This window comes from Arachis hypogaea, chromosome 13 (assembly GCF_003086295.3).
Source record: "Arachis hypogaea cultivar Tifrunner chromosome 13, arahy.Tifrunner.gnm2.J5K5, whole genome shotgun sequence".
Taxonomy (NCBI): domain Eukaryota; kingdom Viridiplantae; phylum Streptophyta; class Magnoliopsida; order Fabales; family Fabaceae; genus Arachis; species Arachis hypogaea.
In genome coordinates, this window is record NC_092048.1 from 123,995,909 (window position 1) to 124,021,874 (window position 25,966).

Consider the following 25,966-nt stretch of genomic DNA (forward strand, 5'->3'; position numbering starts at 1 on the left):
TTTTCATGAGTATATTGGAAGATTTATGGAAGTTTATATCGATGATGTTATGGTAAAATCGAATTCAGTGGCTCAGCACCTCGATCATCTAAGAAAGGCATTTATAACTATGCAGAAAAAGGGTTTAAAAATGAATCCTTTAAAATGTGCATTCAGTGTATCAGCTAGAAACTTCCTAGGGTTTGTTGTCCATAAAAAGGGGATTGCCATCAACAAAAATAAAGTTGATGCAATCTTAGCATTATCTCCTCCTAAATCGAAGAAGAAAGTGCAGTCTTTCCTTGGGAAAATTAATTATCTTAGAAGATTCATATCAAATTTTTTGGGTCGAACTTGAGTATTTGCACCTTTGGTGAAACTTAAAAATGAATCTCAGTTCGCATAGACGAAGGAACACCAAGAGACTTTTGGATCACTTAAAGCTTACTTTTCTAGGGCTCTAGTGATGGCAAATGTTTGCCCTCATGAACCTTTAAAATTGTATATTGCAGCATCCATGAATACGATTGGGTGTATGTTGGCTCAAGATGATGAAAATGGACATGAACGAGCCATCTATTACCTTAGTCGAGTATTGACTGATATCGAGACAAGATATTCACCCATCGAAAAATTGTGCTTGTCCTTGTACTATGCTTGTACAAAGTTAAAGTGCTATATGGTAGCCAAACTTGTGAAAGTTATTGCACAAACTAATTTAGTTAAATATATGTTGACATATCCAATGTTGAGAGGTCGATTAGGTAAATGGATGTTGGCTTTAACAGAATTTGATCTGCAATATATCCCAGCAAAAGCTATGAAAGGTCAGGTCATTGTAGATTTTTTTAGTAGATAATTCGAATAATCTGAATGACCAGGGGGCAAATATAGTTGATGTCCACGTCGACTATTGGAAGTTGTATTTTGATGGTTCGAAACATAAAGATGGTACTGGAGTAGGGATTTTAATTATTTCACTAGAGGGAATTCCATCAGAATTTTTGTTTGAGTTAAAGTACCCTTGTTCGAATAATGTGGCTGAATATGAGGCTTTAATACTGAGTTTCGAAATCTTGGTTGAAAAAGGGGCTACAGAAGTTCAAATCCTTGGGGATTCTCAGTTAGTTTTGAAACAGTTATCGAAAGAATTCAAATGTAACAATAAAAAGTTGCAAAAGTATTTAGCAATGGCATGGGAATTGTTGACTTCTTTTCAAAAAGTTTCATTAGTCCATATTCCGAGAATTCAAAATAAAATTACCAATGAGTTAGCTCAAATTGCTTCGAGATATAAGATATTCCCAGGAACACTAAGAAAGCTGGCAAAAATTTGCCAAATTTTGGTGCTTGTTGATGAAAGAGAAGCTTTATGCTTAGATGAATGGAAAGATGACGATTGGAGAAAACCCATTGCTGATTATTTAAATAATCCCAGTGTTCGAGTTAATAGGAAAATAAATTTGAAAGCAATGAATTTTGTGTTGATGGCTGATGAATTATATAAGAAAGGAATCGATGGAACCCTTTCGAGATGTTTAAGTCAAGCCGATAAAGATATTGCTTTAGGAGAAGTCCATAGAGGTATATGTGGTGCTCATCAGGTTAGGATAAAAATGAAATGGTTTTTACGTCAAAATCATGTTTATTGGCCTTCTACGATTAAAGATTGTATCGGTTATGCAAAGGCGTGTCAAGAGTGTCAACGCCATGGAGTGGTACAACAAATCCCAACATCTGAGTTGCATTCGATTATTAAGCCTTGGCCATTTCGAGGTTGGGCTTTAGATCTAATTGGGTTGATACATCCCCCTTCGTCAAAAAATCATAAATTTATCTTAGTGGCAATAGATTATTTTACAAAGTGGGTTGAAGCTATTTCTCTAATAGAAACTGGGCAGAATGAAGTGATAGACTTTATCGAGGAGTATATAATTCATCGATTTGGAATTCTTCATACCTTAAGTATTGATCAAGGAACTATGTTTACTGGTCAGTGAATTAAAATTTTTGCAGCTTCAAGGAACATAAATATGGTTAATTCAACTCCTTATTATGTACAAGTCAATGGGCAAGTCGAAGCAGCAAATAAAATTTTAATCAGTTTGATTAAAAAATAGATTGGAAATAAACCTCGAACTTGGCACGAGACTTTGAGTCAGGTATTATGGGTTTGTCAAAATTCGCCCAAAGGATCAACATGTACTTCTCCTTATAAATTGGTATATGGGCATGATGCAGTTTTGCCATTAAAGATTAATCTCAATACCTTGAGAATTTTGAGGCAGGATGATTTGCCAGTTGATGATTACTGGAATGCAATGTATGATGAGTTAAATGATTTAGACTCAGAGCGTGTTTTAGCACTTGAAAATATGATTCGACAAAAAGAAAGTGTTGCTCGAAATTATAACCGTCAAATAAAAGAGAAATTTTTCAGTATAGGAGAGTTGATTTTGAAAGTTATATTGCCAATAGAAAAGAAGTCGAGATTTCTTGGCAAGTGGTCCCATACTTGGGAATGACCTTTTCAAGTAATTGAGTTGTATTCTAGAAATGCATATCGAATTAAAGATATCGATTTTGGGAATGTGATTAATTCGATAAACAGAAAGTATTTGAAAGAATATCGATGTATGCTGAATCAAGATTAATAATATAAATGAATAAGTCAGAACACAAAAGAGCTATTACATATAAAATATCCTAAGATGGTGAGATAGTAGGTGCCAAAAGTTCTGCTAAGTCAGAATGGAGTTGGACTCTCTCACTGTCCAGGGTAGAGAGTGCTTCAGTTTGCTCGTACTCCTCATTTTATGCCTTGTCAAGTTGCCTTTCATAATCTTCTTGCTTGGCTTCGATAATGCGGAGCTCCTTGAAGAGTTTTTGTTGCTTGTTCTGAGCGGTTGGCAAGGGTATTGCCATGTCATCCTTCCTCTTCCGAATCTTTTCTAGTTTTTTATTGATCTGGACTAGCTCTGCTTCAAGTTCTTCTTCTATTTTATCATAATGGGTTCGAGCAGTGAAGGCTTGAGAAATTCTCAGATCGAATTCTTTGTAAGAGGCCTTTATTGGTCGAAGAGCTTCGCCAAATTTTTCTAACTCAGTTCTGATTTTGGCTACTTTGCCCTGGGTTTGTTGTAGTTTATCTTGGACAGTGATGTAGTCATTAGAAAATTTTTTGAATTTCTTAACTATAGAAGATAATTGAGGAGGAACTCGAAACTCGAGGGAGGAACTCAAAATTTCTGAAAGGAGTGAATTCAGATCTGATTGGCTAGTCCATTCGGTGGGTGGATGCGATAAAAGTCGCAGAAGAGTAGTTAATTGTTCACAGGTGTTTTGATTGAGCTCTAAGAGAAGGTTGGATGTAGAAGGACTTGTAGGAGTTGGAGTTGAGATCGGTATTTCATCTTCTTGAACAATTTGGTTAAAAAAGCCAACCAATCCAGCAAAGTCAATATCAGACGGCTGAGAAGGCATATCAGGGATTTCAAAAGATGGTTCAGGACCATGAGAGGTTGAAGGTTCAATGTTTTCGTGTGGGTTTGAAAATTTATGAGGAGAAGGAACAGTTTCTAGAACATGAGTAAGTGAATCGGAGTCAGGAGTAACAAGAGATTCATTGAAATTTTCGACTTGAGTTGGAGATGGAGGGTTGTCAACATTTTGATTTTGTGATGGTGAAGGCTGTTCTTGTGTCAGATTGACTACTTGTGTTTCAGTGGGAGCAGGTAGATTCACCTGTATAAGTTCAGCAGATACGACAGCTTGGGCTGAAGAATGAGACTCTTGTTGCTCCGATCTTGGTGGATCTTGTTGTGTGGTCTGCTCAAGAGCGAGTGGAGAAGATGTTGATTGAGTAGTTGTTACATTCTAAAATAAGACACTTGGTAGGTTAAAAATTTTCCTAATTGATTTGATATAAACGAAATCAATATAGAATTACCAGAATTGATCTTTTTCGGACTAATGAAGGGATCGACCCAGTCGCTGAATCTTCATCCGAATCAGAAGGAGCGATAAGAATATTTTGTACTGGTTGTTTACTTTCTTCTGAGGAGCTTTCGTTTGAAGATTGAACCTGGTACTAAAGAAAAAATTGAAGTCATGACATGTTCGAATGAATACAATTAAGAAAGGTTACAAAGAGGCTGATCGAGAGATTACCCTTCTAAAAGCTCTTATAGGAATTGGTCGACTCTTCTTTTGTGGTTGCCTTGAAGGTGCCGTGATGACAAGTCATCTTATGCTAGCTTTTCAAGCATTTTTCACTTGTTTCATTAGGTTTTATGCACTTTCTTGCATTATAAGTAAGTGATTTGGAGTGGATATGGTTTTGTTGAATCAATCAACCATCCTTTATTTGACACTAAATCATAAGGTTTAAGCTAGAATTAGTTGGTTTTTGAATGAATTATAAACCTTGTAAATTTAGTGATACTTTGATTGGTTGTTTTGATTACTTGTAGGTGAAGAAAAGAACGAAATCAAGAAAGTGTGCCTATTAAAGTGTGGCCTAAGGAGATAAAAGTGTGGCAATCAAGGAGGCAAAAGCATAGCACTCACTAAGTGAGTGTAGTGCTCTCTATTTGAGCGCTGGAGCATCAACACTAGGGCCAAGGGAGCACAAGGGAATAGCATTGCGTTAAAACAAGTAGCTGAGCGCCCAAGGAAGCAAGAAAAATGAGGAGCGCTCAGTTAACTTATTTCACTTTATCGTGCATCAACCAAAAGAAAATCAAGGCGCAATACCAAGAAGTGAACTCACCAAGTTTCGAACCAAGCACCTAGGGAGCAAGGAGGAAACGCTACACAAGGAAGGCAAGGGCGCTCAGTTCCCTTACTTAACTGAGCGCTACTTCACTAAGTGCTTGGCACAAAAGAATTGCTCACACAATGCAACCAGTAAGAGTCGAAGAGGAGTCCAAGAGCACAAGCAAAAGGTGCTGAGTTAAGATTTTTCACTGAGCACTAGTACAAGGAAAATGGGCACCGAATTGGTTCCACCAAGGCTCGAAGTTGAAGCCTCATTCCACAACAAAGGGCGCTTAGTGAAGTTTGTTAACTGAGCGCTAGTTTCATAAATTGAGGTGCCAAGGTGGCCTCACCATGATTCAAAGCTGGAGTCCCTCATTCCTTCACAATGGAGCGCTAAGTTAGAATAGGCAACTGAGCGCTATGGAGGCTGCACCCAAAAGCTTGGCACGCAACAAAATTAAGGAACCTGGGCCAAGAATTTGAGCGCTTCGTTGGTGAAGTTAACTAAACGCTTCCCTGGGAGCTGCACCATGACACAATTTTAATTGAAAACCATATTGGATCCAATTCTTCACCAATTTGAAAAGTCCACTCCAAAGTCTGAAGATCAAAAATAAAAAGTGTATAAATAGGAGTTAGTTTGATTTAGAGAGGACCTTCTTTTCATTTTTAGTTTTACCCTTTAGCTCAATTTTAGTTTCCATTTTGAATTTGGTAATTGGGATTGAGATTTGAGCTCTCTTTCTCTTTGTTTTACTTCTGCATTTCTTAATTTCTATTTTGAATTTTGGATTGAGATTGAAGAAGTTCTGTTTCAATTCTTGATCTGAAATTTAACTTTGTTCTTCTTTTGCATAATTCTAATTTCAATTGCTGTTTTCATTTCTCTTCTTCTGCAATTTCAGCTTTTCTGTTTGGATCTTGAATTGAGATTGAAGAGTCCCATTGATTCAAATTCTGAGAATCATCTTTCACTCTTCCTCACAATTGATCTAAGGCTTGGGTTTTAAATCTTATCTGCTGTTTCTAAAGTTCATTTTCTTCTGCAAATTGCTTTCTATTTGAATCAAGGAAGGAATTGAGATCTAGATCTGCTTTCTATTCTCTTTGATTTTCTGAGATCTTCAATTTCTCTTTTAGATTTTACAATTGAGCTAAGTTTCTTTCTGTCTTGTTCTTCAAGAAATTTTCCATTTCTGTTTAGATCTACTGCATTTACTTCATCTTCTACTTCTCTGCTTGATTGCTCTCTACATTTTCTTGCTTTATTTTGAATCCCAACTCCCCAAACCCCTTTAATCTTTCAGCAATTTAAGTTTCACAGCAATTTAGATTTAGTAGTTTACATTTCTTGCATTTTAAGCTTCAGCCATTTATATTTCTTGCAATATAAGTTTCAATCATTTACATTACTTGTACTTTAAGATTCAACTCTTTTACTTTCTTGCAATTTAAGTTTCATGCAATTTACTCTTCTGCACTTTAGTTCTCTGTCAATTTCCCCTCTCCCTTTTAGTTTCATGCAATTTAGCTTCTGTCTATCACAATTCACTCAAATCATCACTTGTTTGCTTAACTAAATCAACCACCTAACTAAAATTGCTCAATCCATCAATCTCTGTGGTATCAACCTCACTCATGTGAGTAATTACTACTTGATGCGACCCGGTACACTTGTCAGTGAGTTTAGGTGTTGGAATCCGATTCCAACCCATCAAGTTTTTGGCGCCGTTGCCGGGGATTGATCTAGATTGACAATGATTACGTAAGGTGGTGGTCTAGATTAAGCACTTTTTCTTTATTTTCGTTCTTTTTATTTGTTTTTAACAAGCATACTAATTGTTTGAATTTTTTGTTTAAACTAAACCTCACTCTAACAGTAGAGTGGATTACTCTTGTTTCTGGTTCTGTGTGATTCTTGTTGTTTTGTTTGATAGAGGCAATGAAAGAAATTCCTACCTTCTGTGAGGCTGATGAAATAACTCTCCGAAGGATAAGAAGAGAAGCAAGAGGGAAGGGAATTGTTGGAGAAGAAGAACTTTTTGAAGAAGAATTTCAAGAAATGGAGGAACATTCAACAAATCCAACAAATCCAACAGTGGGAGTAGCCAACAACAATGGTCAGCCCCAGAGGAGTGTTTTGACTTCATACATGTTTGCCAATCCAAAACATTGTGGGAGTAGCATCCTTACCCCAAATGTCAATGCAAACAACTTTGAATTAAAGCCTCAACTCATCACTTTGGTACAAAACAACTACTCCTATGGAGGAAGCCTAATAGAAGATCTAAATCAGCATCTATCCACTTTCCTAAGGATCTGTGATACAGTGAAGTCCAATGGTGTGCATCCAGACATATATAAACTCTTGATGTTCCTATTTTTATTGAGGGACAAGGCTGCTCAATGGTTTGAAACCTTCCCACAAGGAAGCATCACTAGCTGGGAGGATCATCAGGCTCATCACTAGCCAAGTTCTACCCACCTCAAAGGATCATCAGGCTCAAGACAGAGGTCCAAACCTTCACACAAATGGATGCAGAATCTCTTTATGAGGCATGGGAGAGATACAAGGCCCTGATTAGAAAATGTCCCCTTGAAATGATCAACGAATGGGACATCCTTCAAAACTTCTATGAAGGATTAACTCTGAAGGCTCAGGAAGCACTAGATCATTCAGTAGGAGGCTCATTACAATTAATGAAGACAGTAGAGAAAGCCCAAAACCTCATTGATATGGTGGCAAACAATCAATACTTCTTTGCTCATCAAAGGCAATGCCAACCAGCTCAAAGAAAGGGAGTACTAGAGTTGGAAGGAGTGGACACTATCCTAGCTCAACACAAGGTAATGCAGCAGCAAATCCAGCAACAATTTGAGCAGATGGCTAAAAAGATTGATAACCTCTAAGTTACAGCAGTGAATACAAGCCAACCATCACCCACATGGGGGCAAAATGAAGAAAACCAAGAAGATCAGCAGCAGGAACAAATTCAATATGTGCACAACCAAGGCTCAGGCCAAAATGAAGTTTATGGTGACACCTAGAATCCATCCTGGAAGAACCATCCAAATCTCAGATGGGGAGATAACCATAATCAAAACCAGCAGCCATGGCAAAGAAATTCAAACCAAAATAACTCAAGAAACAACCAGAACTACAACCAGCAGAACACTAACCACAATTCATATAGAAAACCCCAAAATAACTACCCTAATTCTAGCTATTATCCACCCAATAACCCAGCCACTAACCAAAATAATTATCATCTATCCTCAACATCCAATAACCAACCACAAATATCACAAGACACTCAAAGGATCTCCAACTTGGAGATATTGATGGAAAAGATGATGAAGCACCAAGAGATGACCAGCAAGAATCATGAAGTCTCATTGAAAAACTTAGAAAGGCAGATTGGGCAACTGTCCAAGCAAGCAGTGATTGAAAAGCCAACAAGCTTACTCCCAAGTGACACCATTCCAAATCCTAAAGAAGAATGCAAAGCTATTCAACTAAGGAGTGGAAGGACTTTGGTGAATAACAAAGAAGCCAACCAGAAGCCTTTGGAGAATAACAAGAAGCCAGCCAAGAAAGAGGAAGCCAGTAACGAAGAAGAGGTGACAACAAGCAAGCAAGCTCAAGAGAAGCTTAAAGAGAAGGATGACCAGCCACACAATTCAAGGAAAGAGAAGTAAGTAATAGAGAAACCATTTCAAGAACAAAGGCAAGGAGTGAAGGCTAAGACACCTCCCTTGCCATATCCTCAAAGGTTCAACAAGGAGACCAAGGATCAACACTTCCCCAAATTCCTTGAAGTCATTAAGAAGTTGGAGATCAATATCCCCCTGGCTGAAGCATTAGAGCAGATGCCTCTATATGCAAAATTCTTAAAAGAGCTCATTAACAAAAAGAGAAGTTGGCATGAGAAGGAAACAATCATGCTCACTGAAGAATGCAATGCAGTAATTCAAAGGGGTATTCCACCAAAGCTCAAAGATCCAGGGAGTTTTGTGGTTTCATGCACCATAGGCAAGATGACATTAGAGAAAGCTCTCTACGATCTAGGTGCTAGTATCAACTTGATGCCCCTCTCAATGATGAGAAAGCTTGCCATAGAAGAAATCAAACTTACCAGGATGTCTTTGGTGATGGCTGATAGATCAATCAAGACACCCAATGGAGCTGTGGAAAATCTATTAGTGAAGGTTGGAGAGTTCATCTTCCCTACAGACTTTGTGATCCTGGACACAGAGGAGGAAGAAAACAATTCAATTATCCTGGGAAGACCATTTCTAGCTACAGCAAGAGCTATTATTGATGTAGAAAAGGGAGAAATGATCTTCAGGGTGAACAATGAGCAAATGGTCATCAATGTTTTCAAATCAATGCAACATCCCCCTGAGCAAGAGAATTACATGAAGGTGGATATGATAGAGAGTCTGGTAGAAGAAATGTTAGAAGCCAATTGTCATGAACAACAGGAAGAAGAGGTGGAGGATGAGTTACTGGAAGATGACAACTAGGAGGAATAAAGAGAGGAAGTGGTAGAGATCTCCATTGAAGACAAGGAAAAGGAGATGCCAAACCAGGAGTTGAAGCCTCTTCCCCTTCACCTCAAATAGGTGTTTCTTGGAGAAGCAGAGGCCCTACCAGTAATCATAAACTCCTCCTTGAACATGGACGAAGAAACAAAGTTGATTGAAGTGTTAAAAGCTCACAAGACAGCTTTGGGTTGGACAATTGAGGATATCAAAGGCATCAGCCCTGCCATTTGTATGCATAAAATTCTATTGGAGGAAGAGTCAAAACCTGTAGTTCAACCCCAAAGAAGGCTCAACCCAGCCATGAAGGAGATGGTTCAAAAAGAAGTCATGAAGCTATGGAATGCTGGGATAATCTTTCCAATCTCTAACAGTTCATGGGTGAGTCCGGTTCAAGTTGTACCAAAAAAAGAAGGAATGACAGTCATCACCAATGAGAAGAATGAATTGATCCCTACCAGGACAGTGACTGGATGGAAGATGTGCATAGATTATAGAAGATTGAATGATGCTACAAGGAAAGATCACTTTCCTCTCCCATTCATTGACCAGATGCTGGAAAGATTGGCTGGCCATGCCTATTATTGCTTCTTGGATGGGTACTCTAGGTACAATCAAATAGTGGTGGATCCCAAGAAAATACTTCCTTCACCTGTCCATTTGGAGTTTTTGCCTACAGAAGGATGCCCTTTGGTCTGTGCAATGCCCCTGCCACCTTTCAAAGGTGTATGCTTTCCATTTTCTCTGACATGGTGGAAACGTTTTTGGAAGTCTTTATGGATGATTTTTCTGTCTTTGGCAATTTATTTAACACTTGTTTGCATCATTTAACTCTTGTTTTGAAAAGATGCCAAGAAACTAACCTGGTATTGAACTGGGAGAAATGCCATTTCATGGTTCCTGAAGGGATAGTTCTTGGGCATAAAGTGTCAAGCAAAGGTATAGAAGTTGATAAAGCTAAAATAGAAATCATTGAAAAGCTTCCTATACCTGTTAATGTGAAAGCAGTAAGGAGTTTTCTTGGGCATGCTGGCTTTTACAGGAGGTTCATCAAAGATTTTTCAAAAATAGCAAAACCATTGAGCAATTTGCTAATGATTGATAGCCCTTTCATTTTTGATGACATTTGCAAGCATGCCTTTGAAACTTTAAAGAGAAAACTCATTACAACACCAATTATCACACCCCTTGATTGGAAACTACCTTTTGAACTTATGTGTGATGCAAGTGACTTTGCAATTGGTGCTGTGTTGGGGCAAAAGAAAGACAAGCTGCACTATGTCATATATTATGCTAGCAAGGTGTTAAATGAAACACAGAAAAATTATACCACCACTGAGAAAGAGCTTTTGGTAATTGTATATGCATTTGATAAGTTTAGACAATACTTGATTGGTTCAAAGGTTATAGTATATACTGACCATGCTGCTCTCAAGTATCTAATGTCTAAACAGGATTCAAAGCCAAGGCTTATTAGGTGGGTACTGATGCTACAAGAATTCGACATTGAAGTGAGAGATAAGAAGGGGAGTGAGAATAAAGTTGCAGATCATTTATCAAGAGTGCCACAAGAAGCCAATCAAGATATACCACAGCAAGTGAATGAAAAATTTCCTGATGAACACCTTTGCCAATTTTAGCAAGCACCTTGGTTTGCTGACATAGCAAACTACAAAGTGGGAAGGAAGATACCTCAAGAATTTTCCAAGCAACAAGTAAAAAAGCTACTCAATGAAGCAAGAAAGTTTTTGTGGGATGAACCTTTCTTATTTAAGAGATGCTCTGATGGAATAATTAGGAGGTGTATCCCTGAAAATGAAATAAAAGATATATTGTGGCATTGTCATGGTTCAGCTTATGGTGGACACTTTGGACCAGAGAGAATAGCTGCTAAAATACTGTAGAGTGGATTTTATTGGCCAACCATCTTCAAGGATGCCAGAGAGTTTGCTCACCAATGTAATGAATGCCAAAGAGCTGGAGGATTGACAAGAAGGAATGAGATGCCTCAAAATTTCATTCTTGAAGTGGAGCTATTTGATCTTTGGGGCATTGATTTCATGGGGCCATTTCCTCCTTTTTACTCTTTCAAATACATTTTGGTAGCAGTGGAGTATGTCACAAAGTGGGTGGAAGCAATAGCCACAATCACATGTGATGCACAAATTGTTCTTCAATTCCTGAAGAAGCACATTTTCACTAGATATGGAGTGCCTAAGAGACTTATCAGTGATGGTGGTGGTTATTTTTGCAACAAGCAGATGGAGAAACTCCTTCACAAATATAGAGTGATTCATAAAGTAGCCACACCATACCACCCTCAGACTAATGGCCAGGCTGAGCTTACAAATAGGGAGTTGAAGAGGATTTTAGAGAAGACTGTGGGAGCCACCAGAAAAGATTGGGCCAGAAAGTTAGAAGATGCACTCTGGGCATATAGGACAGCATTCAAAACTCCTATTGAAAAATCTCCTTTTCAGCTGCTGTATGGCAAATCTTGTCACCTCCCTGTAGAGCTTGAGCATAAATCTTTCTGGGCCACTAAACTCCTCAACCTTGATTCTCAGGCAGCAGGGGAGAAGAGACTACTGTAACTAAATAAGTTGGATGAGTTTAGACTAGAAGCTTATGAAAATGCTAAGATATACAAGGAAAAGGCTAAGAGGTGGCATAACAAGAAGATCTCAAAGAAGGAGTTCAAACCAGGACAGCAAGTACTCCTATATAACTCTAGGCTCAAAGTTTTCCCTAGCAAGCTCAAATCCAAATGGACTGGTCCTTACTTGGTGACAAAGGTTCTCCCTTATGGAAGCCTTGAATTGTTAGACGAAGCAACAAAAAGCCATTTCACAATAAATGGGTACAGGGCAAAGCCTTACTTGGGAGGTCAATGGACAAAGAAAAAGAGGTTCAGAACCTGAGCTGAGCAAGAATGAAGAATGTCAAGCTAATGACAATAAAGAAGCGCTTGTTGGGAGGCAACCCAACCTGAGGTAGTTTTCTTTTTATAGCATTTCAATAGAAAGGTTGAGTAGTTTTGTATGTATTGCAAGGAGCTAAGTTTGGTGTTGCACACCAAAACAATTTAAGGGAGCATGAAGGATGCTAAGTTTGGTGTCCCACCAAAATCTCATTTGAAAACACATTTTCACCTTTTGCATAAAGGGTTGCTAGCTCCAAGCAATCAGAAAAACTACTTAACCATTATCTGTTTTCTAGTTTTAGTTATATTGCCTTTAGAAAAGACAGAAGAGTTTCACATATGGTTAACTTGATACATAAGAAACATTGGCAAGGGACTAAGTTTGGTGTTCACACACCAAAGTAAGTTCAAAAGCCACAATCAATTCATGCATGCTAACCATTTGCTCAAGGGCTTGAGAAACAAGCAACTTTTGAGGATTATGCAGGAAGACACTCAACCCTTGAAGAAGGTCTACTTCATCACAAAAAAAAAGGATGCAACAGAAGGAAAGATGAGAGACCATCCCAATAGGTTGTATTGACACTTAATCCTTGTTGCTTTGAGGTATTTTAATTTGAAAATTCCTATATGTCTTGCTGAAGTGTTCAATTAGGTGTAAATGGAGATGTTTGCTAAGAATGCTAGCCTGCATAATTATACTTGTCATAACTCATCAGCTTGAATCTTGTTTTGTTTCCTTCTGCTCAAATAAAAGAAAAGTGTTTGAAATAGAAAGTAAATGTCCAATGTTGTAGAAATTAGAATGACATTCAGTGGAGGTATTTGTTTGATTTAAAGGTTAGCTCAAATAACAAAAGCTGCATAATAACATGTTCTTTGAAGTGTGAATTAGTTTGCTGCTATAAAGTCTGTATCAATGAATATCCTTTGAGAATGAAGCCAAATAAGAAAGAAAAAGAAAGAGAAAAGCTAAGAACTGGCAAAGAAACAAACAATAAGGCTAGACACCAATAGCTTGAACCCTAGGACATATATCTGTGGTATTTTTGTACTGGGATATGCTTGGACAAGTAGGTTCTGAGGAGTATTTTGAAACTTGGCCACTTGGATTAACTAATCTGGGATTGCCAACCAAAAGTCCACTATTAAGAGCAACCTAGTTACAAAGCATTTAGTAATCCAAAGAGATGCTGGGCATCAATGTTCCTAGGAAGAAATTGTGAGCCATGTGTCTGTGGTGAAGAAATGTTGAGCCAAATTAAGCCAAAAGGTTGCTGCAACATTTGCCACCAAGCCTCCATTAAGAAATAAGCTTTCTAAGGCAAAATAAAGAAAGAAAAAGCTAGCAAGGGATCAAGCAAAAGCAAGGCATTATAGCAGCAACTCTAGTGAACCTTTAAGGAATCATTTCTTATCTGTCAGCAAGTAATAAGTGAGCTACATTTGTCTGCATAAAACTCCATGAACCAAGTTCAATTATCTGCTAAATAAGGACATGCATACTTCTATGTTTCATTTCATTTCCTCTTATGTTTAGCGCTTGCTTGGGAATAAGCAAGGTTTAAGTTTGGTGTTGTGATGACAAGTCATCTTATGCTAGCTTTTCAAGCATTTTTCACTTGTTTCATTAGGTTTTATGCACTTTCTTGCATTATAAGTAAGTGATTTGGAGTGGATTTGCATGGTTTTGTTGAATCAATCAACCATCCTTTATTTGACACTAAATCATAAGGTTTAAGCTAGAATTAGTTGGTTTTTGAATGAATTATAAACCTTATAAATTTGGTGATACTTTGATTGGTTGTTTTGATTACTTGTAGGTGAAGAAAAGAAAGAAATCAAGAAAGCGTGCCTATTAAAGTGTGGCATCAGGAGATAAAAGCGTGGCAATCAAGTAGGCAAAAGCATAGCACTCACTAAGTGAGCGTAGCGCTCTCTATTTGAGTGCTGGAGCATCAACACCAGGGCCAAGGGAGCACAAGGGCATAGCGTTGCGTTTAAACAAGTAACTGAGCGCCCAAGGAAGCAAGCAAAATGAGGAGCACTCAGTTAACTTATTTCACTTTATCGTGCATCAACCAAAAGAAAATCAAGGCGCAATACCAAGAAGTGAACTCACCAAGTTTCGAACCAAGCACCTAGGGAGCAAGGAGGAAGCGCTACACAAGGAAGGCAAGGGCGCTCAGTTCCCTTACTTAACTGAGCGCTACTTCACTAAGTGCTTGGCCTCACCATGATTCGAAGCTGGAGTCCCTCATTCCTTCACAATGGAGCGCTAAGTTGGAATAGGAAACCGAGCGCTATGGAGGCTGCACCCAAAAGCTTGGCACGCAACAAAATTAAGGAACCTGGGCCAAGAATTTGAGCGCTCCGTTGGTGAAGTTAACTGAACGCTTCCCTGGGAGCTGCACCATGGCACAATTTTAATTGAAAACCATATTGGATCCAATTCTTCACCAATTTGAAATGCCCACTCCAAAGTCTGAAGATCAAAAATAGAAAGTGTATAAATAGGACTTAGTTTGATTTAGAGAGGACCTTCTTTTCATTTTTAGTTTTACCCTTTAGCTCAATTTTAGTTTCCATTTTGAATTTGGGAATTGGGATTGAGATCTGAGTTCTCTTTCTCTTTGTTTTACTTCTGCATTTCTTAATTTCTATTTTGAATTTTGGATTGAGATTGAAGAAGTTCTGTTTCAATTCTTGATTTGAAATTTAACTTTGTTCTTCTTCTGCATAATTCTAATTTCAATTGCTGTTTTCATTTCTCTTCTTCTGCAATTTTTGCTTTTCTATTTGGATCTTGAATTGAGATTGAAGAGTCCCATTGATTCAAATTCTGAGAATCATCTTCCACTCTTCCTCTCAATTGATCTAAGGATTGGGTTTTAAATCTTATATGTTGTTTTTAAAGTTTATTTTCTTCTGCAAATTGCTTTCTGTTTGAATCAAGGAAGGAATTTAGATCTAGATCTGCTTTCTAGTCTCTTTGATTTTCTGAGATCTTCAATTTCTCTTTTAGATTTTACAATTGAGCTAAGTTTCTTTCTGTCTTATTCTTCAAGCAATTTTCCATTTCTGTTTAGATCTGCTGCACTTACTTCATCTTTTACTTCTCTGCTTGATTGCTCTCTACATTTTCTTGCTTCATTTTGAATCCCAACTCCCTAAACCCCTTTAATCTTTCAGCAATTTAAGTTTTACAGCAATTTATATTCAGTAGTTTACATTTCTTGCATTTTAAGCATTAGCCATTTATATTTCTTGCAATCTAAGTTTCAGTCATTTATATTACTTGTACTTTAAGATTCAGCTCTTTTACTTTCTTGCAATTTAAGTTTCATGTAATTTACTCTTCTGCACTTTACTTCTCTGTCAATTTTCCCTCTCCCGTTAAGTTTCATGCAATTTAGCTTCTGTCTATCACAATTCACTCAAATCATCACTTGTTTGCTTGACTAAATCAATCACGTAACTAAATTTACTCAATCCATCAATCCCCTGTGGGATCGACCTCACTCATGTGAGTAATTACTACTTGATGCAACTTGGTACACTTGCCGGTGAGTTTAGGTGTTGGAATACGATTCCAACCCATCATGCCGCAGCCTCGATTCTACTTTTCGAAGTTCTTCTTGGTGAACCATTAGTGATTGGGGCGGTTCTAATGACTGAATTTTTAATTTCTTCAAGGGAGCTACTGTACTTGGAAAAATATGTTGCCCACCAGTCGAAATAGGATTTGGTGATGTATAAACTACGCTCGTAAAAAAGATGATTGTAGTTTATTTTTTGTTATTGATTGGAAGAGAGACAAATGTTGAGTGGCTCCCTTGAAATTAACTCAACATGATAGAAAGGTTTGCTGTTTCGAGGAAGAGGAGTTGGAATGGTTTGGAAAAATCCCAACTGCCTGGCAGTGTAGTCAGGAGCATAGATAGTTACCTTGAATTGTTCTTTTTTCTATTGAGGCAACCTAGTCGGGATTACTTGAACAACTAGTAGGTTTGCCCAATTTCGATTGGCAATCTCATCCTCTTGATCATCATTTGGGAAAAAGAGGCGTTCGAGCCAGGCAGGACCACAATTTCGATGCAAGAAAGGAGTGAAATTGAGGTCATTATTGTTGAAATTCTTGCAGGATTGAAAGAAAGAAAAAACAGCCCAGAAACGGTCCTCAGTCGATTGGGTATTTGGGAAGTTTGGTTGGAAGGAGGCCAGTCGAAACCCTTTAATGAGTTGTTTATCAGATGAACTATACCCATCTTTCTACATGAACTTCTCGAAAACAACATTTACAAAAGTTGGAGGAGCTAGAGGGGACCCCCTACATTGATTCAAGAATTGTTTTGAAGGAAAAGGTGACCAAAAAGCAACTTGGCCATATTTAATATGTTTCCTTCATGTAAAAGAGCACCGAGAGGGAGGAAGAGTTTTTGCATCTGAATACTTTGAGAACAAAAGACGATGGCATTCAGCCAATAAAACAGAAATGCAACATGCTTGTCTTCGGTCATATGTTCATTCTCCTGACCGATGTTCTGAGCGATAAATTCACTATAGGAAGTCATGTGGACTATCCTATACTCCCGATTAGGTTGCATATCAGAAGTTGATTCGGGAGGATTTATTGAAAGTCCAGTAATAGCAGCCACGTCAAGAAGTGAGGGTCCGATCATTCCACAGGGGAGGTGGAAATTGTTTGTGGTCCTTTTCCAGAAATTGACCACAGCACCTATCATCCAGGGGTGAGCGATAGGTGAGAAATGGGATAGTCGTAGGAGGTCTTGAATGCCAAGAGCTCTCCAAGCAGCATTCTTCTCTAATTCGAGACGCCTGTGCCAAGCTTTGAAATCAGCCCCTCATGGAGTAATTTTTGGGTTGTTCCTGAAGGGTTTTTGAGGATTAATGAAATAGGAGATGACGATGTTCTGGTTGATTAACAAATTTTCCCCTTGTGCATTAGGGAAATAGTGGATACACTTGTGAGCCCATTCTAAGTTTTGAATAAGGCCAACAAAACAGCGAGTTTCGTTGCCAACGTTGAAAAGAATGAGAATCCTGGTGTCGTCTAATTGAGGCTGAGGCTCTTCGATAATTTTGTCATTGATTTGATTGAGTATTTGCATGGTTGGGGGAGCCTGAGGTTGAACCATAGGACCTTTGCCCTTGTCTTGAGCAGCAACGTGAATTGAAGAGGTAGCCATTGTTGATCAAAGTGAGTAATGGGAAAAATTTACAGTTGGAGAGTAGAGAGGAGTTCAGAAGTGAAAGAAGAATTGACACTTTGGAAACTAAGGAATCGGGAAGGAAGACGATGGTAAGAAATTTTAATTTAAAAGAAGAAGATTTTTTTCTTAACCGTTGTTACAGAGAAGAATTCAAAAAGAAGGAGGTAACATTGCGAAGAAGGTGAAGTGGTGAAAGAGAGAGATTGTAAATCGTGGGGAACGTGTCAGACGGATAAAAAGTTAATGGAAAAAGTGAATGTCATTTATGATTAATTAAAGTAATTCCCGTTAATGATTAAAATAGGATTAAGTGTTTTGTCTTCCAAAGAGTGATTTCGAAAACAAACACATTAATCCTAGGGGGCAATTTGTTAGTAAAAAAAATAATTGAATTCAAAGGAGAAGGTTGTTTGAATTATTAAATAAGCTTTCGGAAGAGAAGTTGGTGTCGAAGGAGGCGTATTTTGGGGTATTGAGTAAGAGTTCGATTAGCTCAACAAATCGAGGAGTTACTCGAGTAAGGAAGATCGCAGATTTTTTTGAAATCAAAGTTTATTCTGCAACCGTCACATGATCAGACAAAAGAGCGAGAACGGTGATGAGCGGATATTTTATGCATTTTTTGGCATCATTTTCATATAGTTTTCAGCATGTTTTGTTTAGTTTTTATTAAGTTTTTATAGGTTTTAGTATTAAATTCACATTTTTGAATTCTACTTTGATTTTGTGTGTTTTTGTATAATTTCAGGTAATTTCTGGCTGAAATTGAGGAGCTGGAGCAAAAGTCTGATTCAGAGACAGAGAAAGCAGTGCAAATGCTGTCTGGATCTGACCTCCTTGCATTCGAAAGAGCTTTTTCGGAGCTACAGAAGTTCAAATGGAACGTTCTCAATGGCTATGTGGTGCGCAGAAATTGTGATTACACTTTGATTATGTAAAATTCATTGCTCTTTCTTTCCCTAGTAATGGCGCAAAAAACATGATGCCAATACCATGGTTCACAACTTCGCACAACTAACCAGCAAGTGCACTGGGTCGTCCAAGTAATACCTTACATGAGTAAGGGTCGAATCCCACGGAGATTGTTGGTATGAAGCAAGCTATGGTCACCTTGTAAATCTCAGTCAGGCGGGTATAAAATAGTAATGGGGTTTTCGAAATTAATTAATAAAATAGGGATAGAAATACTTATGTAAATCATTGGTGAGAATTTCAGATAAGCGAATAGAGATGCTTTCGTTCCTCTAAACTTTTGCTTTCCTGCTATCTTCATCCAATCAGTCTTACTCCTTTCCATGGCTGGCTTTATGTAATGCATCACCATTGTCAATGGCTACTTTCGGTCTTCTCTCGGGAAAATGATCCAAATGCCCTGTCACGGCACGGCTAATCGTCTGGAGGCATCACCCTTGTCAATGGTTACATCCTATCCTCTCAGTGAAAATGGTCAACGCACCCTGTCACGGCACGGCTATTCATCTGTCGGTTCTCGATCATGCTGGAATAGGATTTACTATCCTTTTGCGTCTGTCACTACGCCTAGCAATCGCGAGTTTGAAGCTCGTCACAGTCATTCAATCATCGAATCCTACTCGGAATACCACAGACAAGGTTTAGACTTTCCGGATTCTCTTGAATGCCACCATCATTCTAGCTTACACCACGGAGATTCCGATTAAGAGATCTAAGAGATACTCATTCAATCTAATGTAGAACGGAAGTGGTTGTCAGGCACGCGTTCATAGGGAATGATGATGATTGTCACATTAATCACATTTTGGTTGAAGTGCGAATGAATATCTTAGAAGCGAAATAAGATGAATTGAATAGAAAACAGTAATACTTTGCATTAATCTTTGAGGAACAGCAGAGCTCCACACCTTAATCTATGGAGTGCAGAAACTCTACCGTTGAAAATACATAAGTGATAATGGAGTTCATTGGTCTCGGCCCCAGAGGGGAACCGGAGTAACCAAGACTGTGAATACAATGATAAAAAGTTCTATTTATAATAAACTAGTCACTAGGGTTTACAGGAGTAAGTAATTGATGCATAAATCCACTTCCGGGGCCCAATTGGTGTGTGCTTGGGCTGAGCTTTAACTTTCCACGTGCAGAGGCCATTTGTGGAGTTGAACGCCAGGTTTTGATCCATTTCTGGCGTTCAACTCTGGTTCTTGATCCATTTCTGGCGCTGAACTCCAGAATTGGGCAGAGAGCTGGCGTTGAACGCCAGTTTACGTCATCTATCCTTGAGCAAAGTATAGACTATTATCTATTGTTGGAAATCCCTAGATGTCTACTTTCCAACGCAATTGGAAGCGCGCCATTTTGAGTTCTGTAGCTCCAGAAAATCCATTTTGAGTGCAGAGAGGTCAGAATCCAACAGCATCAGCAGTCCTTCTTCAACCTCTGAATCTGATTTTTGCTCAAGTCCCTCAATTTCAGCCAGAAAATACCTGAAATCACAGAAAAACACACAAACTCATAGTAAAGTCCAGAAATGTGAATTTAACATAAAAACTAATGAAAATATCCCTAAAAGTAACTAGATCCTACTAAAAACATACTAAAAACAATGCCAAAAAGCGTATAAATTATCCGCTCATCACTATGGAAAGTTGACTTCTAGAGCTTTCCAGCAATACATAATAGTCTGTACTTTGTTTCATATTAGAAGGCCCAAAACTGGCATCCAATGCCAGCTACATGCCCTCTTCCAGGCATCCAGCGCCCAAAGAGCAGAGCCCAGCGTCCAAACACCCAGAGAGGACCCCCTTGTAACCCCCTAATTAGCCTAAGCTTTTCCTCACGTCGTAAAGCAGAGGTTAATCAAAGATTATGATAGTTCTAAGCTCATACATAATATATATATATATATATATATATATATATAGAAAGAATAATATTAATCTAGAAGCCCGATGAAGGATATAGCTCAAAACAGGATTTCAAAAGCGCAAAATGTACTAACGAAGCTACTAACTTAAAACACAAGATACAGATAAGATATATCAAAAGATAGTAGTATAGTGTTATAGGAAACTAGCCACGGCTCGCGGAATTTAAGCCGGCTAGCCATATACAGACCAGAAAGAACCAGACAGTAAAAATAACTTATACAAATTTGTTCTCTCAAATACAAGCCTCTAGACAAAACCAAAATACAAAAGTGAGAGACATATGTAAAATAAACCAAAAGACTCAACAGATGTCCGGATCCTCCGCTCCTGTCACCAACCAGACAACTCACCTAGGTGGGTTGTGATGAGCGGATAATTTATACGCTTTTTGACATTGTTTTTAGTATGTTTTTAGTAGGATCTAGTTACTTTTAGGGATGTTTTTAATAGATTTTGTGTTAAATTCATATTTCTGGACTTTACTATGAGTTTTTGTGTTTTTCTGTGATTTCAGGTATTTTCTGGCTGAAATTGAGGGACTTGAGTAGAAATCAGATTCAGAGGTTGAAAAAGGACTGCTAATGCTGTTGGATTCTGACCTCCCTGCACTCAAAGTAGATTTTCTGGAGCTACAGAACTCGAAATGGTGCGCTTCCAATTGCGTTGGAAAGTAGACATCTAGGGCTTTCTAGAAATATATAATAGTCTATACTTTGGCCAATAATTGACGACGTAAACTGGCGTTCAACGCCAGCTTTCTACCCAAATCTGGCGTCCAGCGCCAGAAAAGGATCCAAAACCAGAGTTGAACGCCCAAACTGGCACAAAAACTGGCGTTCAACTCCACAAATGGCCTCTGCACGTGCAACACTTAAGCTCAGCCCAAACACACACCAAGTGGGCCCCGGAAGTGGATTTATACATCAAATACTTACTCATGTAAACCCTAGTAGCTAGTTTATTATAAATAGGACCTCTTACTATTGTATTAGGCATCTTTGGATTACCTTATGATCCTTTGATCACGTTTTGGGGGCTGGCCATCTCGGCCATGCCTGGACCTTCACTTATGTATTTTCATACGGTAGAGTTTCTACACTCCATAGATTAAGGTGTGGAGCTCTGCTGTTCCTCAAAGATTAATGCAAAGTACTACTGTTTTCTATTCAATTCTTCTGATTTCGCTTCTAAGATATCCATTCGCACCCAAGAATGTGATGAAGGTGATGATTATGTGTGACGCTCATCATCCTTCTCCCTTATGAACGCGTGCCTGACAAACACTTCTGTTCTACATGAATTAAGCTAGAATGAGTATCTCTTAGATCTCCTAACCAGAATCTTCATGGCGTAAGCTAGAATGATGGCGGCATTCAAGAGAATCCGGAAAGTCTAAACCTTGTCTGTGGTATTCCGAGTAGGATTCAATGATTGAATGACTGTGACGAGCTCCTAACTCGCGATTGCAGGGCGTTAGTGACAGACGCAAAAGGATAGTAAATCCTATTCCGGCATGATCGAGAACCAACAGATGAATAGCCGTGCCGTGACAGGGTGCGTGAGCATATTATTCACTGAGAGGATAAGATGAAGCCATTGACAAGGGTGATGCCTCCAGACGATTAGCCGTGCCGTGACAGGGCATTGGATCATTTTCCCGAGAGATGACCGAAAGTAGCCATTGACAGTGGTGATGTATCACATAAAGCCAGCCATGGAAAGGAGTAAGACTGATTGAATGAAGATAGCAGGAAAGCAGAGGTTCAGAGGAACGAAAAGCATCTCCATTCGCTTATCTGAAATTCCTACCAATGATTTACATAAGTACTTCTATCCCTATTCTATTAATTATTATTTGAAAACACCATTATCAATTTATATCTGCCTAACTGAGATTTACAAGGTGACCATAGCTTGCTTCATACCAACAATCTCCGTGGGATTCGACCCTTACTCACGTAAGGTATTACTTGGACGACCCAGTGCACTTGCTGGTTAGTTGTATCGAAGTTGTGACAATTATGTATTGAGATCAGAGCACCAAGTTGCTCACGTGCCAGGAATAGTTCGAGCCTGGACATCACAATTTCGTGCACCAAGTTTTTGGCGCCGTTGCCGGGGATTGTTCGAGTATGGACAACTGACGGTTCATCTTGTTGCTCAGATTAGGTAATTTTCTTTTTGTTTTGTTTTCAAAAATTTTTCAAAAATCTTTCAAAAATTCCTCACTTGTTTTCGAAAAAAAAAAATTTTACTAAAAATAATGTTTTCAAAAATAAATTATTCTATGGCTTCAAAATTTTTAAGAATGAATTCTAGTGTTTCATGAAGCATGTGGAAGCCTATCTGGCTGTAAAGCCATACCCAAACTGCTTTGGGATTGGCTAATCACTTCAGTGGAGTCATGCCCAATCCTTCTGGATAGGGTATGTCAGGCTTGTCATGTCTGAATTACACTCATATTTTTATTAAAGCTTGGCTGGCTATTAAGCCATGCCTGACCCTTTGATTGGAGCTTTAAGACTAACATGACAAGATTCCTGGAATTCATATTGAAGATTTTGAAATCCTTATTCTTACTTTTCACAATAATTTTCGAAAAAATTAAAAGAAAATACAAAAAAAATTAGAAAATCATAAAAATAAAAAATATTTTGTTTTTCTTGTTTGAGTCTTGAGTCATGTTATAAGTTTGGTGTCACTTGCATATGCATCTTGCATTTTTCGAAAATTTCATGCATTCATAGTGTTCTTCATGATCTTCAAGTTGTTCTTGGTAAGTCTTCTTGTTTGATCTTGATGATTTTTTTGTTTTGTGTTGTTTTTCATATGCATTCTTGAATTCTTAGTGTCTAAGCATTAAAGAATTCTGAGTTTGGTGTCTTGCATGTTTTCTTTGCATTAAAAATTTTTTCAAAATTGTGTCTATGATGTTCATCTTGACATTCATAGTGTTCTTGGTGTTCATCTTGACATTCATAGCATTCTTGCATGCATCACATGTTTTGATCTAAAAATTTCATGCATTGCATAATTTTCATGTTTTTCATAAAAATTTCAAAAATCAAAAAAATATCTTTCCCTTTTTCTCTCATCAAATTCGAAAATTTGGATTGACTTTTTCAAAAAATTTTAAAATCAAGTTGTTTCTTAAGAGTCAAATCAAATTTTCAATTTGAAAATCTTATCTTTTTCAAAATCTTTTTCAAAAATCAAATCTTTTTCAAAATTCTTGGTTATTTTCGAAAATTCAAAAAATTAATTTTCAAAAATCTTTTTCTTATTTTATATCATAATTTTCGAAAATAACATAATCAATTAATGTTTTGATTAAAAAATTTGATGTTTGTTACTTGCTTTTTAAGAAAGATTCAAACTTTAAGTTCTAGAATCATATCTTGTGATTTCTTATGAATCAAGTCATTAATTGAGATTTTAAAAATCAAATCTTTTTCAAAACTAATTTCAATCATATCCTTTCAAAAATATCTTCTTATCTTATCTTTTTCAAAAATATCTTTTCAAAATATCTCTTCTAACTTCCTAACTTCTTATCTTTTCAAAATTTATTTCAACTAACTAACTAACTTTTTGTTTGTTTCTTAACTTTTTCAAAACTACCTAACTAACTCTCTCTCTCTCTCTAATTTTCGAAAATATCTTCCCTCTTTTTCAAAAATTTCTTTTTAATTAACTAATTATTCTTATTTTTATTTTTAATTTTAAAAATTTTTCAAAAAAAAATACTAAACATTTTTCAAAAACCATTTTCAAAAATCACTAACTCCTTTTCAAAAATAATTTTCGAAAATTCCCTCCTTTTCTCTCATCTTATTCTATTTATTTATTCATCTACTAACATCTCTTCCTCACATCATCACCAAATTCGAACCCCCTCCTCTATCTGTGTTCGAATTTCTTCTTCTTCTTTTCTACTAACAATAAGGAACCTCTTTACTGTGACATAGAGGATTCCTCTTCTTTTCTTTTTCTCTCCTCTTTCTTATGAGCAGGGACAGAGAAAAAGGCATTCTTGTTGAAGCTGATCCAGAACCTGAAAGGACTCTGAAGAGAAAATTAAGAGAAGCTAAATTACAACAATCCAGAGACAACTTGATTGAAAATTTTGAACAAGTAAAGGAGATGGCAGCCGAACCCAACAACAATGCAAGGAGAATGCTTGGTGACTTTACTACACCTAATTCCAATTTACATGGAAGAAGCATCTCCATTCCTGCCATTGGAGCAAACAACTTTGAGCTGAAACCTCAGTTAGTTTCTCTGATGCAGCAGAACTGCAAGTTTCATGGACTTCCTTCTGAAGATCCTTTTCAGTTCTTAACTGAATTCTTGCAGATATGTGATACTGTTAAGACTAATGGAGTAAATCCTAAAGTCTACAGGCTCATGCTTTTCCCTTTTGCTGTAAGAGACAGAGCTAGATTATGGTTGGATTCTCAACCCAAAGACAGCCTGAACTCTTGGAATAAGCTGGTCACGGCTTTCTTAGCCAAGTACTTTCCTCCTCAAAAGCTGAGCAAGCTTAGAGCTGATGTTCAAACCTTCAGGCAGAAAGAAGGTGAATCCCTCTATGAAGCTTGGGAAAGATACAAACAGTTGACCAAAAAGTGTCCTTCTGACATGCTTTCAGAATGGACCATCCTGGATATATTCTATGATGGTTTATCTGAGTTATCAAAGATGTCATTGGATACCTCTGCAGGTGGATCCATTCACCTACAGAAAACGCCTGCAGAAGCTCAAGAACTCATTGACATGGTTGCTAATAACCAGTTCATGTACACTTCTGAAAGGAATCCTGTGAGTAATGGGACGCCTATGAAGAAGGGAGTTCTTGAGGTTGATACTCTGAATGCCATATTGGCTCAGAATAAAATATTGACTCAGCAAGTCAATATGATCTCTCATAGTCTGCATGGAATGCAAGCTGCATCCAACAGTACTCAAGAGGCTTCTTATGAAGAAGAAGCTTATGATCCTGAGAACCCTGCAATAGCAGAGGTGAATTACTTAGGTGAACCTTATGGAAACACCTATAACTCATCATGGAGAAATCATCCAAATTTCTCATGGAAGGATCAAAAGCCTCAACAAGGCTTTAATAATGGTGGAAGAAACAGGTTTAACAATAATAAACCTTTTCCATCATCCACTCAGCAACAGACAGAGAACTCTGAACAAAATACTTCTAATTTGGCAAACTTAGTCTCTGATCTGTCCAAGGCCACTGTAAGTTTCATGAATGAAACAAGGTCTTCCATTAGAAATTTGGAAGCACAAGTAGGCCAGCTGAGTAAGAGGATCACCGAAATCCCTCCTAGTACTCTCCCAAGCAATACGGAAGAGAATTCAAAAGGAGAGTGCAAGGCTATTGACATAAGTGCCATGGCCGAACCTGTGAGGAGAGGAGAGGACGTGAATCCCAAGGAGGAAGATCTCCTGGGATGTCCAGTGGTCAATAAGGAGCTTCCCTCTGAGGAACCAAAGGACTCTGAGGCTCATCTAGAGACCATAGAGATTCCATTGAACCTCCTTATGCCCTTCATGAGCTCTGATGAGTATTCCTCTTCTGAAGAGAATGAGGAGGTTACTGAAGAGCA

At 37.9% G+C, this 25,966-nt stretch overlaps 1 protein-coding gene and 1 non-coding gene across 2 annotated transcripts; one reads left to right on the forward strand and one right to left on the reverse strand.

Annotated features, from left to right (window-relative positions):
- The first annotated feature begins 445 nt into the window (after window positions 1-445).
- Window positions 446-2,504, forward strand: LOC112735353 (uncharacterized). The gene is made up of 3 exons (XM_025784898.1): window positions 446-811; window positions 861-1,971; window positions 2,221-2,504. Exons 1-3 carry the CDS (start codon window positions 446-448, stop codon window positions 2,502-2,504), a joined length of 1,761 nt encoding a protein of 586 aa, XP_025640683.1.
- Window positions 2,505-24,884: 22,380 nt separating this feature from the next.
- On the reverse strand, window positions 24,885-24,992 carry LOC112739302 (small nucleolar RNA R71). The gene has a single exon (XR_003170234.1). It is a non-coding gene; the product is annotated as a small nucleolar RNA R71 (small nucleolar RNA).
- Between the last annotated feature and the right edge of the window lie 974 nt (window positions 24,993-25,966).

Bases quoted from the DNA above. Each gene is read 5' to 3' on its own strand.
- LOC112735353 (XM_025784898.1), top strand. From the start codon at position 446: ATGGCAAATGTTTGCCCTCATGAACCTTTAAAATTGTATATTGCAGCA. The intron at 812-860 runs GTCATTGTAGAT...CTGAATGACCAG, and splicing joins CAAAAGCTATGAAAGGTCAG to GGGGCAAATATAGTTGATGT. The intron at 1,972-2,220 runs GTCAGTGAATTA...GGCATGATGCAG, and splicing joins TCAAGGAACTATGTTTACTG to TTTTGCCATTAAAGATTAAT.